Source organism: Oncorhynchus masou, chromosome 31, assembly GCF_036934945.1.
Source record: "Oncorhynchus masou masou isolate Uvic2021 chromosome 31, UVic_Omas_1.1, whole genome shotgun sequence".
Taxonomy (NCBI): Eukaryota; Metazoa; Chordata; class Actinopteri; order Salmoniformes; family Salmonidae; genus Oncorhynchus; species Oncorhynchus masou.
This window is the reverse complement of record NC_088242.1, coordinates 32,110,377-32,123,463: the sequence shown is the minus strand read 5'-3', so window position 1 is coordinate 32,123,463 and position 13,087 is coordinate 32,110,377. Positions and strand designations below refer to the sequence as shown.

The window sequence follows — 13,087 nt, the reverse complement described above, 5'->3', positions numbered from 1 at the left end:
AAGACACGAAGAAGTCTGACCTCCAAAAATGTGACAGCCTTGCTAATCTATCCCCGATATATCGGTCTGATTTATCAGAAACAACGTCAATATGAAGACATTTAATAAACACGGAACCTGTACACTATGTATGGTCGTCTCAACAACACGTTTCAAATACATACATTGTCAGACGTTTTACCAGTACAAGACTTTGCTCGATTATTGACCTGTTTTGTCTGGTAGATATATGGAAAAACATGCTTGCGTTTTCCTTGCAGGTCTTCATGAGTTGACGACGGTTGTGTGTACTCTGACATAAATAAACATGGTTGGAACCAAAACATTAGACTTCTACACGGTAGAACTGTCGGATACAGTAGGATTTTGAAGAAGAATTGTCATACTGCATTTATTCGTGTAATATGAACGGTTGATAGCTAACGAGTTACAAGCTTGTTAACAGTTGGCTAACGTTAGCTACCAACAGTAACCCCGAGATTAGCTAACTCTAGCTAGCTACTGTACACCCAGGACTGTAAAGATGTTGCAGTGTGTGTCTCAGTCGTGTTTGAGGAACGGGAGAATCATCGTAGACTACGTCGTCAGATACGGCTCTACTCAGACAGCACGAGGTCTGTCGAGCTTGGGCTCCGGTAGCACTGTGAGAGCTCCACGTTCCTGGTCGGTTCACCCGGTAACGGACATCAACCGAAGAGCCTTCACAGGGTCTGTGTCGGTGAGTTCTAGAAGAACCAGGGATGTCCAGGAATCACCGACCGTTCCCGCCCGCATGGGCCGGGCTGGGAGCGACCTGGGCGTTGAGGACTTCGGATCTCTTTCCGCTGATTTTTCCTCCAGACGGGCCTTCCGGAAGACCACCCCAGAGCTGCAGGATATGTTGTACCGGGAGGAGAGGCAGGCGGCCGGACAGGAGGAGGAGAGGGAGCCGGAAGCCTTCAGATCTAGGACTGGTCGGAGGAACACACAGTACTGGTACTTCCTCCAGTGTAAAAGACTCATCAAGGAGAACAAGGTACAGCGATCTATTTCTTTATCAATCACCCCCTCTGGTTCTCATCTTTCTTTCTCTGTCCCCTCATCCTATGTCACTGTATCAGACACCTGAGAAAGAGAATGAGGTAGGGAGGGAGGAATGGTTGCGTGAAACGTCATCGACAGCCACCAGATTGCTATAACATGTGGTTAGCTGATACAATGCCTGAATAGGTATTTTAAGTAAGGTCTGGCATGCATATTTAACATCTGAGCAGGGGAGCATAACCCATGCTTGAGGCTGAGATGCTGGATGGAGAGAGACTCCAACCTGAAGAGTAGGTTAATAACTACAGTCCTCTGATCCCTAACCCTCAGCTGTCGGAGGCTCTGTTTATGTTCCAGAGTGTTCCTGTCAGGCCCCCAATGAACTGTTCCTGTCAGTCCCCCAATGTTTGTTCTGGAGGTTTAGTCACAAGCTCTGTTGGTCAGCTACTGCATAGCAACCTAGCAGTGCCAAAAGCACTGATCTGCCCTAGAAAGCCTATGTAAATTATGGACGCCAGAAAAGCCACAAAATACATTTGCGGTCATGTTATGAAGGTTCTGGGCTCTAAAATTAGTGTAGCATGATCAAGTTCGATCCCCATGGTGAATTATTTTAAAGTTTGCTACAAATCAAGATATTTAAATAGTGATCCTTTCTGCCTACTACAGTACCGGTGAAAAGTTTGGACACACCTAATCATTCCAGGGTTTCTACATTGTAGAAAAATGGCGAAGACATCAAAACTAATGTAATTACACATATGGAATCATGTAGTAACCAAAATATATTTTATATTTGAGATTCTTCAAAGTAGCCACCCTTTGCCTAGATGACAGCTTTGGACACTCTTGGCATTCTCTCAACCAGCTTCATGAGGTAGTCATCTGGAATGCATTTCAATTAACAGGTGTGCCTTGTTAAATTTGTTGTGACACGGTAGGGGTGGTATACAGAAGATGGCCCCTATTTGGTAAACGACCAAGTCCATATTATGGCAAGAACAGCTCAAATAAGCAAAGAGAACGACAGTCCATCATTACTTTAAGACATGAAGTCAGTCAATACGGAAATTAAGAACTTTGAAAGTTTCTTCAAGTGCAGTTGCGAAAACCATCAGGCGCTGTGATGAAACTGGCTCTCCCGAGGACCGCCACAGGAAAGGAAGACCTAGAGTTACCTCTGCTGCAGAGGAAAAGTTCATTAGTTACCAGCCTCAGAAATTGCAGCCCAAATAAATGCTTCAGAGTTCAAGTAACAGACACATTTCAACATCAACTATTCAAAGGAGACTGTGTGAATCAGGCCTTCGTGGTCGAATTGCTGCAAAGAAACCACTTTTAAATGACACCAATAAGAAGAGACTTGCTTGGGCCAAGAAACACAAGCAATGGACATTAGACCTGTAGAAATTTGCCCTTTGGTCTGATGAGTCCACATTTTAGAAATACAACTGCCGTGTCTTTGTAAGACGCAGAGTAGGTGAACGGATGATCTCCGCATGTGTAGTTACCACGGTGAAGCATGGAGGTGGTCGTGTGGGGGTGCTTTACTTATGACACTGTCCGTGATTTCGAATTCACACTTAACCAGCATGGCTACCACAGGATTCTGCAGCGATACGCCATCCCATCAGATTTGAGCTTAGTGGAACAATATTTTGTTTTTCAACAGGACAATGACCCAACACAACTCCAGGCTGTGTAATGGCTATTTGACCAAGAAGGTGAGTGATGGCGTGCTGCATCAGATGACCTGGCCTCCACAATCACCCAACCTCAACCAAATTGAGATGGTTTGGGATGAGTTGAAGCGCAGAGTGAAGGAAAAGCAGCCAACAAGTGCTCAGCATATGTGGGAACTCCTTCAAGACTGTTGGAAAAGCATTCCAGGTGAAGCTGGTTGAGAGAATGCCAAGAGTGTACAAAGCTGTCAAGGCAAAGGGTGGCTACTTTGAAGAATCAAATATATTTTGATTCTGTTAACACTTGTTTGGTTACAACAGGATTCCATATGTGTTATTTCATAGTTGTGATGTCTTCACTATTATTGTACAATGTGGAAAAGGTAAAAATATAGAAAAATGAGTAGGTGTGTCCAAACTTTTGACTGGTACTGTATATACATTTGTCGTCAGAGGACGGCAGGCTACAAGGAGGCTCAGGTTGAGTCTCAGGCAGGATGAAAACCACTACATTGACCATGATCCATTGCTAGTTATGGCCACTTTCATCATTATCCCCAGCGTTTTATGGTTGCAATTCAGCAATATGGTGCACTTCAAATATGTCATGCCATCTGGTTTTCCATAGGAATACGTGGATGACGTCACTATCTACTAGTTTTAATGTCTGCGGTTCACGTTCCTGTGTGAGATGTTGGAGGTAAAGAGGCTCCAACCTGAAAAGTGTAACTATACTGTTCTGACCTGTAACCCCTGAACTCTAACCCTCAGCTGTCTGAGGCCCTGTCCATGTTCCAGAGGGAGATGTTGGAGGGAGAGAGACTCCCACCTGAGGAATATAACTACACTGTCCTGATAGGAGGCTGTGGGCGAGCAGGACATCTCAAACACGCCTTCAAACTCTACAACGACGTACGTATAGAGACCAGACACACCCGTACACACACACGTGCTGTTACGGATCCCTTTTTGGCCCGACAGTCCAGAGGGGATGGTAATGAGATCCGTAACAAAACTCATGCAAATTATAATAGTGACAAAGCAGAAATGTAAACGAAATAACCAGGTCAACTGAAATCTACCGTCAAACTCAAGGTTTATTTGAAAACACACGGTAATGGGGGGAGCAGGAAAAGGGGCTGAGCTGGACCCAAGGAAAGAAACAATAAGTATTCAAAAAAAAAACTAAGCTAGACTAGCCTACTTTAACAACAGCTAACTAACCAAAAATACAGTGGGTGGTCCGCCCAGTTCTAACTAGTGTATTTAACAAAGTCTACCTACGGGTAGTGTATGCCCATGGGCGACTTGTCTTGGTTTCCCCTTTTCCCACCAGCAAACAAACACCATAACCAAAACAATACTCACAGGTGATGAAAGTGCTATGGAGGTGCTCAAACAAAAGAGAGGTTAATACACAACGAGAGAGTGACACACAGAGACCTACAGACATGGCATTTACATAGAGAGATTGAGCTCTAGAGCAAACTACTGACAAGGTTTTTAAACCAAGGGAAAGGAACTGTGATTGGGTAGGAAACAGGAGGAGGTGTGTCTTCTGATTGATGATTGGGGAGTGATGATTTTCACCTGTGAGGGGAGAAGGAGAGCAACCACAGGATACATACACACACACACAGAATACCTGTATCCGTAACACGTGCACACACACACCCGTACACACACACACACACACACGGGCACACACACACATCCCGTGCACACACACACACCAGTGTTTTCACTAAGATTCTTTTCAGCAGCGATGGCAAAGTTAGCGGGGGAGGGAGATGGTGGGCATGGACTATGGCGCAGTTTTAGAGGCCCTCTTGACCTCAGAGACAAAATGTTGCTGTTTTAAAGCAAGATTTCTGCAATTATACACATTTTGCCATGTTTTGTACTTTGTTCTTGTGCTATCTGAGTGACTCAAACATAACAAAATCAATGGGACCCCCATGCCATGTATTAACATGTTAGATTATCCCTGATGGTCCAGTTCTCAGAGATGATCTTGTTTAAAAAATATATAGATCCATTATCTTTTCTATACACTTTATCTAGTTTTAGTCATTTAAGTTAACACTGAAAATGTTATGCCATCCCAATTTGTATTTATTTTTAAATAAATTGTATTTATTTTCATTTATTTTTGCGGTGGCGGCCATGATTTAGCAGCGGTGCACTAGGGAAACGCTGTACATGCACAGTGACTCAAACGCACACAGACACACACATATGTTTCTCCCTCACCCCCAGATGATGATAATTATGGTGTATGTGTTCAATGTGATGTGTTTGTGTGGGTGACAGATGAAGAAGAGAGGTCTGGTTCCTAGCGACGCCACCTACACCGCTCTGTTCAACGCCTGTGCCGAGTCACCACGGAAACAAGCCGGGCTGCAGCAAGCCATCCACTTGGAGCAGGAGCTGCGGCGGAAGAACCATCCCCTCAGTGACATCACATACCATGCCCTGCTGAAGACACACGCCCTCACCAACCACCTTCGAGCCTGTTTACACACACTACGGGTAACTTTAGCCCCTGACCTCTAACACTTTCCCTCACCAAACACCTCAGAGCCTATATACACACACTTATCCCTTGACCTCTATAGACAATAAAAACATGAGACCATATTAGATTTATAATGTTTCTCTTTATGAGATATTCAGGGCCTTTGTACATCCAAACAAAGTGTGTGCGTTTGTTTGTTTGTAGGACATGCTACAGGCTGGTCATGCAGTAACTCAGGAGACCTTCCACTTCCTGCTGATGGGCTGTGTGAGAGACAGAGACACTGGCTTCAGACAGGCCCTGCAGGTAACACGCACACACATGTTTTCAAACTTCTAAAACTATTGTGTGTGTGTGTATAATGTGTGTGTGTGTTAGGTGTATCGTCAGATGTTGAGGATTGGGATTCGTCCCGACGTCCAGAACTACAACCTGCTGCTCCGCGCTGCTAGAGATTGTGGGATAGGTAACCCCGCCGTGGCCTCTGCCCTGCTGCTGACCTCTGATTGCGGCCAGGAAGTTCAAGCCGTAAAGGTCAGGCGTCAGGGGTCAGCTCCGCTGGACGTCGATGCTCTGGAGAGTCAACTGTTCACACAACACCCCGACAACGACCTTAGTCACCATAACAATGACGCCAGTCACCGTAGCAATGACCCCAGTAACCATAGCAATGACCTTAGCAACATCCTCAGTCACCATAGCGACCTGGACAGTAGTATGGTCACCCCGGTAACAACCCAACTGGTGATGGTGAGGAAGGGAGGAGAGCAAGAGGCTCCCATTGGTTCTCTACCCTGTCTGTCAGGAGCCATTTCCCACCCCCCCAACCTGCTGGACCTATCAGTGGGCAGGGCTGAAGAGGGGGGTGTGGTCTCGCTTGGTGTGGTGAGCGGAATGTTCGATAGGCTGGCGCTGATGGGCGGGGCCCAGGGCTTCCTGGATAAGATGGCCACTGCGGGGCTCTGCCCAGACATCAGAACTCTCACACTATTAGCTGACACCATGGAGCCCGGCATCCAATCACTGCACAGCCTGCTGGCGGTCGCTAAGCAACACGGTGTGAAGCTGGACGCAGCGTTTTACAACAGCGTGATCCGCAGGGCAGCACGTGCTGGAGACCTACAAGAGGCTAAGGTACACACACCATCACTATGTACACACACACACCATCACTATTTGTACACACACCATCACTATGTACACACACATGAGAGGTATACTACATTTTAAACCAGATCTACTCAGGGTTTCACTAAAGCTAGCCAGCTTCAGTTAGCTTCACTTTCCAGCTCAGGCTTCAACTGTACTACGACGCTGGATATTGCTTTCCGCCTGCCGCTAACTTTAGCAGGCTTGTAACTGCGTGTGCATGTTGCACGCAACTAGTCGAACGCCAAACTCCATCGAGACGATGCTGAAACGTCAATCTATGGGCGAGTCAGTGCACCATTTTTATTTGTGAGGAAAGCAAAATGAAGGAAAAGAGATCTTGCAAATTCAGCAGGTTATGGTGTGAAATAGGTTTATTGAAGTGCTGTCTTTATTTTATCACATCTCGTTAATGCCATCTTTGGTGTGCTTTCGGATGCTTATCATTGCACAAGCACCTTTTTTTCCCCACTCCTATCGATAAAATAACACAAGTTATAAACAAGTTTTACTGTGCGTGAACTTTCAAATGCATTCTGTCATTACTAAATGTGATAGGAATTTTAACATGACTATTTTTAAACACAAAAAACTTGATTTAATAAAATATTTCATCAGTCTTCCTCAAATGAAAGGGGTGATGATGCTGTCTTTGCAAGAGGGAGGGAATCTTATTTCATTCACCCTCAACTAGTGGCTCAGCCATTACATTCATGGTAAGTGGAGTTAGCCCTCAGTTAGCCTGCCACGGAGCAGGTCAGTTCTGAAGGATTCGTTGCCATAGAAATGTACCTGGCTAAAAGGTGAGCCCCCTTCATGGTATCGGTTATCCCCGTGTTAACTCAGAGTTGACCAAAGTTACCTCACTTAACTCCTCAAACCACTTACATAGTATAGGGCTCTGAATTTATACCAATGTTGTTGCAAGGTGTGTATGTTTTCTAACTGTGTGTGTGTCAGGCAGTGATGTGTGTGATGCAGGAAAGACGTGTGCGAGCGGATGTACGGACGTACGGCAGTCTGGCTCTGGGCTGCAACAGACAGACAGATGCCCTACAGCTGCTGGGGGACATGCAGGTAACACACACACACACACATGATTACGTTGCCCCGGGTTGAACTGAGCTATGGCCTGTCACGTGACCGGGGTGAAGCTAGGTGGGAGAGGCCCGCCCGATCATATTGTCAACAATGCAGCATGACGCATAGTTCACAATAAATAAACTCCTTTCCATAAAATGTCTGAATTTTCTAAGTAGTTTTCATTGAGAAGGCAGATAAATAAATAGTTTTTATCAGAGCAATCATTTTTGCATGTGAAAACACAATCCTACTCCTTACACCACGTGCATAACCTAAGCCGACGGGACGTCCGTCTCTCACCTGGGAGGCAACCCGGTTCCAAAACAAATGCAGTCATCCGGGCCAGTTTATTAGAATCCCCTCTGTTTCCTGCAGGCGGCGGGGGTGCAGCCCAGTGTGCAGGTGTTCTCTGCTCTTATTGGCTGTGCCAGCAGGAGGCTGGACTATGTGTATCTGAGGCTGGTGCTTAGAGCCATGAGGGAACACAACGTCCCACCTAATGACATCATCATCACTCAGCTAGAACACGCCTCCCAGTACCCGCCCAACTATAACCAGGTAGGGAGGAGAGGGCATGTGCACGTGGTATCTAATCATGTCCATCGGTTTGTCATTACAAGTGCAGAAACAACAGATCATGTGTTTGAGTCTCACATCTTTCTCTCTTTCCCTACCCCTCTTTCACTCTCCCTCTGTCAGTATAAGTTTAGGAACACCTACCTGTCTCAGATTGATGGTTTCCGTGGCTACTACCACCAGTGGCTGACCACCATGCCCGCCCAGGAGACAGGAGGACCTGAGAGAGACTACCCTACAGAGACGAGACAAGATGGACACCAGCAGGCAGCAGCAGCAAGACGACACCGCAAGAAACACAGCTGAACACAGCACACACACACACTGCAAGCATTGTAAATGTGAGCGTCTACAACCCCAGAGCCATGATGCTGTTACTCTAAGTCTCGTCACGTGTCCTGTAAATATCAGAGGAGGCTGGTGGGAGGACCTATAGGAGGATGGGCTCATTTGTAATGGCTGGAATGGAGTAAATGGAATAGAGTCAATCGTGTGGTTTCCATATGTTTGATGTCTTTGACACCATTTCATTTTTTCCATTCCAGCCTCTACAATGAGTCTGTCATCCTATAGCTCCTCCCAACAGCCTCCAATGAAATATATGTAAACTGTTATGTTTCTTTTTTGTAATAAACTTACACAGACCAAGTTTTATTACTGTATTAGGCTTGGGCAGTATCAAGGATGTCATACCTTCATACCTACAAGGGGCGCTGTTTTCAAACCCCTCTAATCCAAAGGTTAGCAATGCTAACAAGTACATATACATTCTCATAGAGAAGGCTAACTAAATGCTAAAAAGTACATTGCGAACATTGTGTACAGTCTCTGAACTAAATAAGTATACAGGTAATGTAATGCTACTCACTGTTTGCTGCATGCACAAAACAAATATTTAACAGCAAGGCTCTTGATCCAGGAGGGAATTTTCTGCTGTTACCAAGCGAAGCAAGCCAAATGCACAACTGCAGAGCATTTCACACATTTTAGACAGCTAACTTAATAGTTCTAAGATATCGAGCAGGCAAACATTTAGTTGTGAATTCCATACTGTAACTAGATCACCTGGCGTGTGCTGCACAACAGTGAGGCTCCGGTCTCTCGTCCTTGTGTGCTTGTAAATAAACACCACGACTGGGGACTACAGGTAAGCTTCGTAATAAAAAATTGAGACAGATGAAATGAAGAACGCAATCTTTATTTCCTAATGTTTTGCACAAGTTGACTGCAGGTATTTACTTAGCAACAAATATTCAAATTTATAAAAATAAAAGGAAGTTTCATCAGTTGAAAAAATATCCCATGGGGTTTTCCAAATACCCCATTATACGTTATACCACTCAAGTCTACTGTGTATGCTTGACCAAAGACTGGGTTTTATAACTTATAAGTGTTTGGACTGCATAAACCAGAAATATCTGCTATGGTACCTGCGCATGTCACACATGTCACTGCGCATGTCACTACCATGACAGTTTACAATCCAGGGTTAATCCAAGTAGTTTAGTTAACTCAACTTGCTAAATTTTGACATTATTCATTACCAGATATAGTTGATGTTTAGGTTTTAGTGAATGCTTTTAGTTTGGGAAATATTTAACTTATTCCTTGCCATCCATTTTGAAACGAACTGCCGCTCATTGTTAAGTGTTGCCGTCATTTCAGTTGCTGTAGTATCTGACGTGTATAGTGTTCAATCAAATGTATTTATAAAGCCCTTCTTACATCAGCTGATGTTACAAAGTGCTGTACAGAAACCCAGCCTTAAACCCCAAACAGCAAGCAATGCAGGTGTAGAATCACAGTGGCTAGGAAAAACTCCCGAGAAAGGCCAGAACCTAGGAAAAAACCTAGAGAGGAACCAGGCTATCAGGGGTGGTCAGTCCTCTTCTGGCTGTGCCGGGTGGAGATTATAACAGAACATGGCCAAGATGTTCAAATGTTCATAGATGACCAGCAGGGTCAAATAAAATAATCACAGTAGTTGTCGAGGGTGCAACAGGTCAGCACCTCAGGAGTAAATGTCAGTTGTCTTTTCATAGCCGATCATTCAGAGTATCTCTACCGCTCCTGAGTTAAAAACAGCAGTTCTGGGACAGGTAGCACGTCCGGTGAACAGGTCAGGGTTCCATAGCCACAGGCAGAACAGTTGAAACTGGAGCAGCAGCACGGCCAGGTGGACTGGGGACAGCAAGGAGTCATCAGGTCAGGTAGTCCTGAGGCATGGTCCTAGGGCTCAGGTCCTCCGAGAGAAAGAAAGAGAGAAAGAGAGAGATTTAGAGAGCGCATACTTAAATTCACATAGGACACCGGATGGGACAGGATAAATACTCCAGATATAACAGACTGACCCTAGCCTCCTGACACATAAACTTCTTCAGCATAAATACTGGAGGCTGAGGCAGGAGGGGTCAGGAGACACCACTAGAAGGATATCTTCAACCACCAACATACCATCCTGAGACAAGGCTGAGTATAGCCCACAAAAATCTCCGCCACGGCACAACCTAAAGGGGGGCCAAGTGTTGAGTCATCCTCATAGATATACATACTGGCTTTACTCAAAGCCAGTGGCATGTCATTAGTAAAGATTGAAAAATGTAAGTGGCCTAAACAACTTCTCTGGGGAATTCCTGATTCTACCTGGATTATGTTGGAGAGGCTTACATTAAAGAACACCCTCTGTAATCTGTTAGACAAGTAACTCTTTATCCACAATATAGCAGGGGGTGTAAAGCCATAACACATTAGTTCTTCAAGCAGCAGACTATGATCGATAATGTCAAAAGCTGCAATCTTTTTATTGTCAATTTCTCTCAGCCAATCATCAGTCATTTGTGTAAGTGCTATGCTTGTTGAATGTCCTTCCCTATAAGCATGCTTTGTATCTGGTCCCCCCCAAAATCCAGAAGTTTATTAAGGGTTGGTAACAGGCTGAATGGCCGGCTATTTGACCCAGTCAATGGGCTTTACTACCCTTGAGTAGTAGAATTACTTTTGCTTCCATCCAGGCATGAGGGGACATACTTTCTTGTAGGCTTAAATTCAAATGTACAATGCTTGTCTTTCATAATTTGGATATGTAGTGTCAGCGTTTGTTGCTTGCATGTCATGCCTAAGTTTGCTTATCTTGCCAAAGAAAAAGTAATTAAAGTAGTTGGGAAAATCAGTGGGTTTTGTGACGAATGAATCCAAGTTTGCCTTTTTTCCCAAAATTACATTTAAGGTGCTCCATCATTCTTTATATCATTTATTTTTGTTTCATAGTATAGTTTATTTTTATTTAGTTTAGTCACATGATTTCTGAATTTGCAGTACGTTTGCCAATTGATTGGGCTGCCAGACTTATTTTCCATACCTTTTGCCTCATCCCGCTCATCATCAATCCAAGGGGTTTTAACAGTTTTTTCAGTAATTTTCTTAATGGGCGCATGCTTATTAATAACTGGAATAAGCAATTTCATAAATGTGTCAAGTGCAGCATCTGGTTGCTCCTCATGACACACCACATACCAGCAAATATTATTTACATTATCAACATAAGAATCACTACAAAACTTCTTATATGACCTCTTATACATTATATTAGGCCCAGCATTTGGAACTTTGGTTTTCCTAGATATGGCTATTATATTGTGATCACTACATCCTATGGATTTGGATACTGCTTCAAAGCACATTTCTACAGCATTAGTACAGATGTGATCAATGCATGTTGATGATTTCATTCCTGTGAAATTTGTAACTATCCTGGTCGGTTGACCGATAACCTGAACCAGGTTGTAGGCACTGGTTACAGTTTGAATCTTTTTCTTAAGTGGGCAGCTTGATAAAAGCCAGTCAATATTTAAATCACCCAGAAAATATACCTCTCTGATATCATATACATTATCAAGCATTTTACACATGTTATCCAGATACTGAATGTTAGCACTTGATGGTCTATAGCAACTTCCCACAAAAATGGGCTGTGGGAAGCATTGTAGTCGACAAGCATCCCTGTGAAACGCTTCCGAGACCTCGTAGAGTCCATGACCCGACGAATTGAGTCTGTCTGTGGGTAAGTTGCTGATGAAAGTTGCTGCTTGGTGAAAGTTGCCTAATTCTCTCCTTGTAATACTTTAAATTCCAATATCTATATATAGACAATCATAGGGTTGTGTTATGTATCAATTGAAGTCTGTAGAGCTGAAAAGTTGAAATTCTGAACTGCACTTTACCTCAACAGCAGGGATGGGGTTTACAGGAAGTCAGTTATGGAGTCTTTGGGATTCATTCTGTCCTTGAAAAAGAGTGTTAAGTTCAGTTTGTCTGGCAGCAGGTGGCAGCAGAGTCCCTGTCTACAGGCACATCAAACGAAGAGGTTTATGAATGTTTTTGGATTGAACCAATTATACAGGCTCTCTGGTCATGCATACCAGTGCTGGGTTTGGCGTCAAAATAAGAATGCATGAGCAGAAAAGAACCCCATATCTACTGTAAAATATGGTGGTGGATCTTTGATGTTATAGGGCTATTTTTCTTCCACTGGTCCTGCGGTATCAAGGATCTTGAAGGATTCTGTATTGAGGAATGGTCTAAGATCCTTCCCAATGTGTTCTCCAACTCATAAAACTTATTCAAAAAGGTCTCAGTGCCATTATCATTGCAAGGTGAGGTATTGAAAGGTATTGAAAACAGAGGTGTCAATCATTTTTACCCCTACCTTTTTGAGAAAAAATATTACTTGCTATACAAAATCTCTTTCTCTGAGCAAATGTGTTATTATAAAATAATATAATTTCCAGATTTTTTGAGCAAACAATATTGCTCAGTATTTGAATTATTTATTTTTTACAGTAATTTTTGCTGATCTTTATTAAGGGTGTCAATAATATAAGACCACACTGTATATTCCTATTCTCCTCTGTGTGTGTGTGTGTGTGTGTGTGTGTGTGTGTGTGTGTGTGTGTGTGTGTGTGTGTGTGTGTGTGTGTGTGTGTGTGTGTGTGTGTGTGTGTTGGGAGGGGGATACTGCACTCCGTGAGCCCCTAGGACAGGGTTCCCCAAACTCAGT

At 43.9% G+C, this 13,087-nt stretch overlaps 1 protein-coding gene across 1 annotated transcript; it reads left to right on the top strand.

Annotated features, from left to right (window-relative positions):
• The first annotated feature begins 218 nt into the window (after window positions 1-218).
• On the top strand, window positions 219-8,682 carry ptcd1 (pentatricopeptide repeat domain 1). Its single transcript, XM_064950722.1, has 8 exons — window positions 219-1,015; window positions 3,477-3,617; window positions 5,019-5,237; window positions 5,428-5,529; window positions 5,602-6,357; window positions 7,333-7,449; window positions 7,831-8,013; window positions 8,155-8,682. The coding sequence occupies exons 1-8, from the start codon at window positions 524-526 to the stop codon at window positions 8,335-8,337; spliced, it is 2,193 nt and encodes a 730-aa protein (XP_064806794.1). The 5' UTR covers window positions 219-523; the 3' UTR covers window positions 8,338-8,682.
• Window positions 8,683-13,087: the final 4,405 nt, after the last annotated feature.

Excerpts from the sequence above, each read along its gene's own strand:
- ptcd1 (XM_064950722.1), top strand. The coding sequence starts at position 524 with ATGTTGCAGTGTGTGTCTCAGTCGTGTTTGAGGAACGGGAGAATCATC. Across the intron at positions 5,238-5,427 it reads CCTGTTTACACACACTACGG|GACATGCTACAGGCTGGTCA; the intron begins GTAACTTTAGCC and ends GTTTGTTTGTAG. Across the intron at positions 5,530-5,601 it reads GCTTCAGACAGGCCCTGCAG|GTGTATCGTCAGATGTTGAG; the intron begins GTAACACGCACA and ends TGTGTGTGTTAG.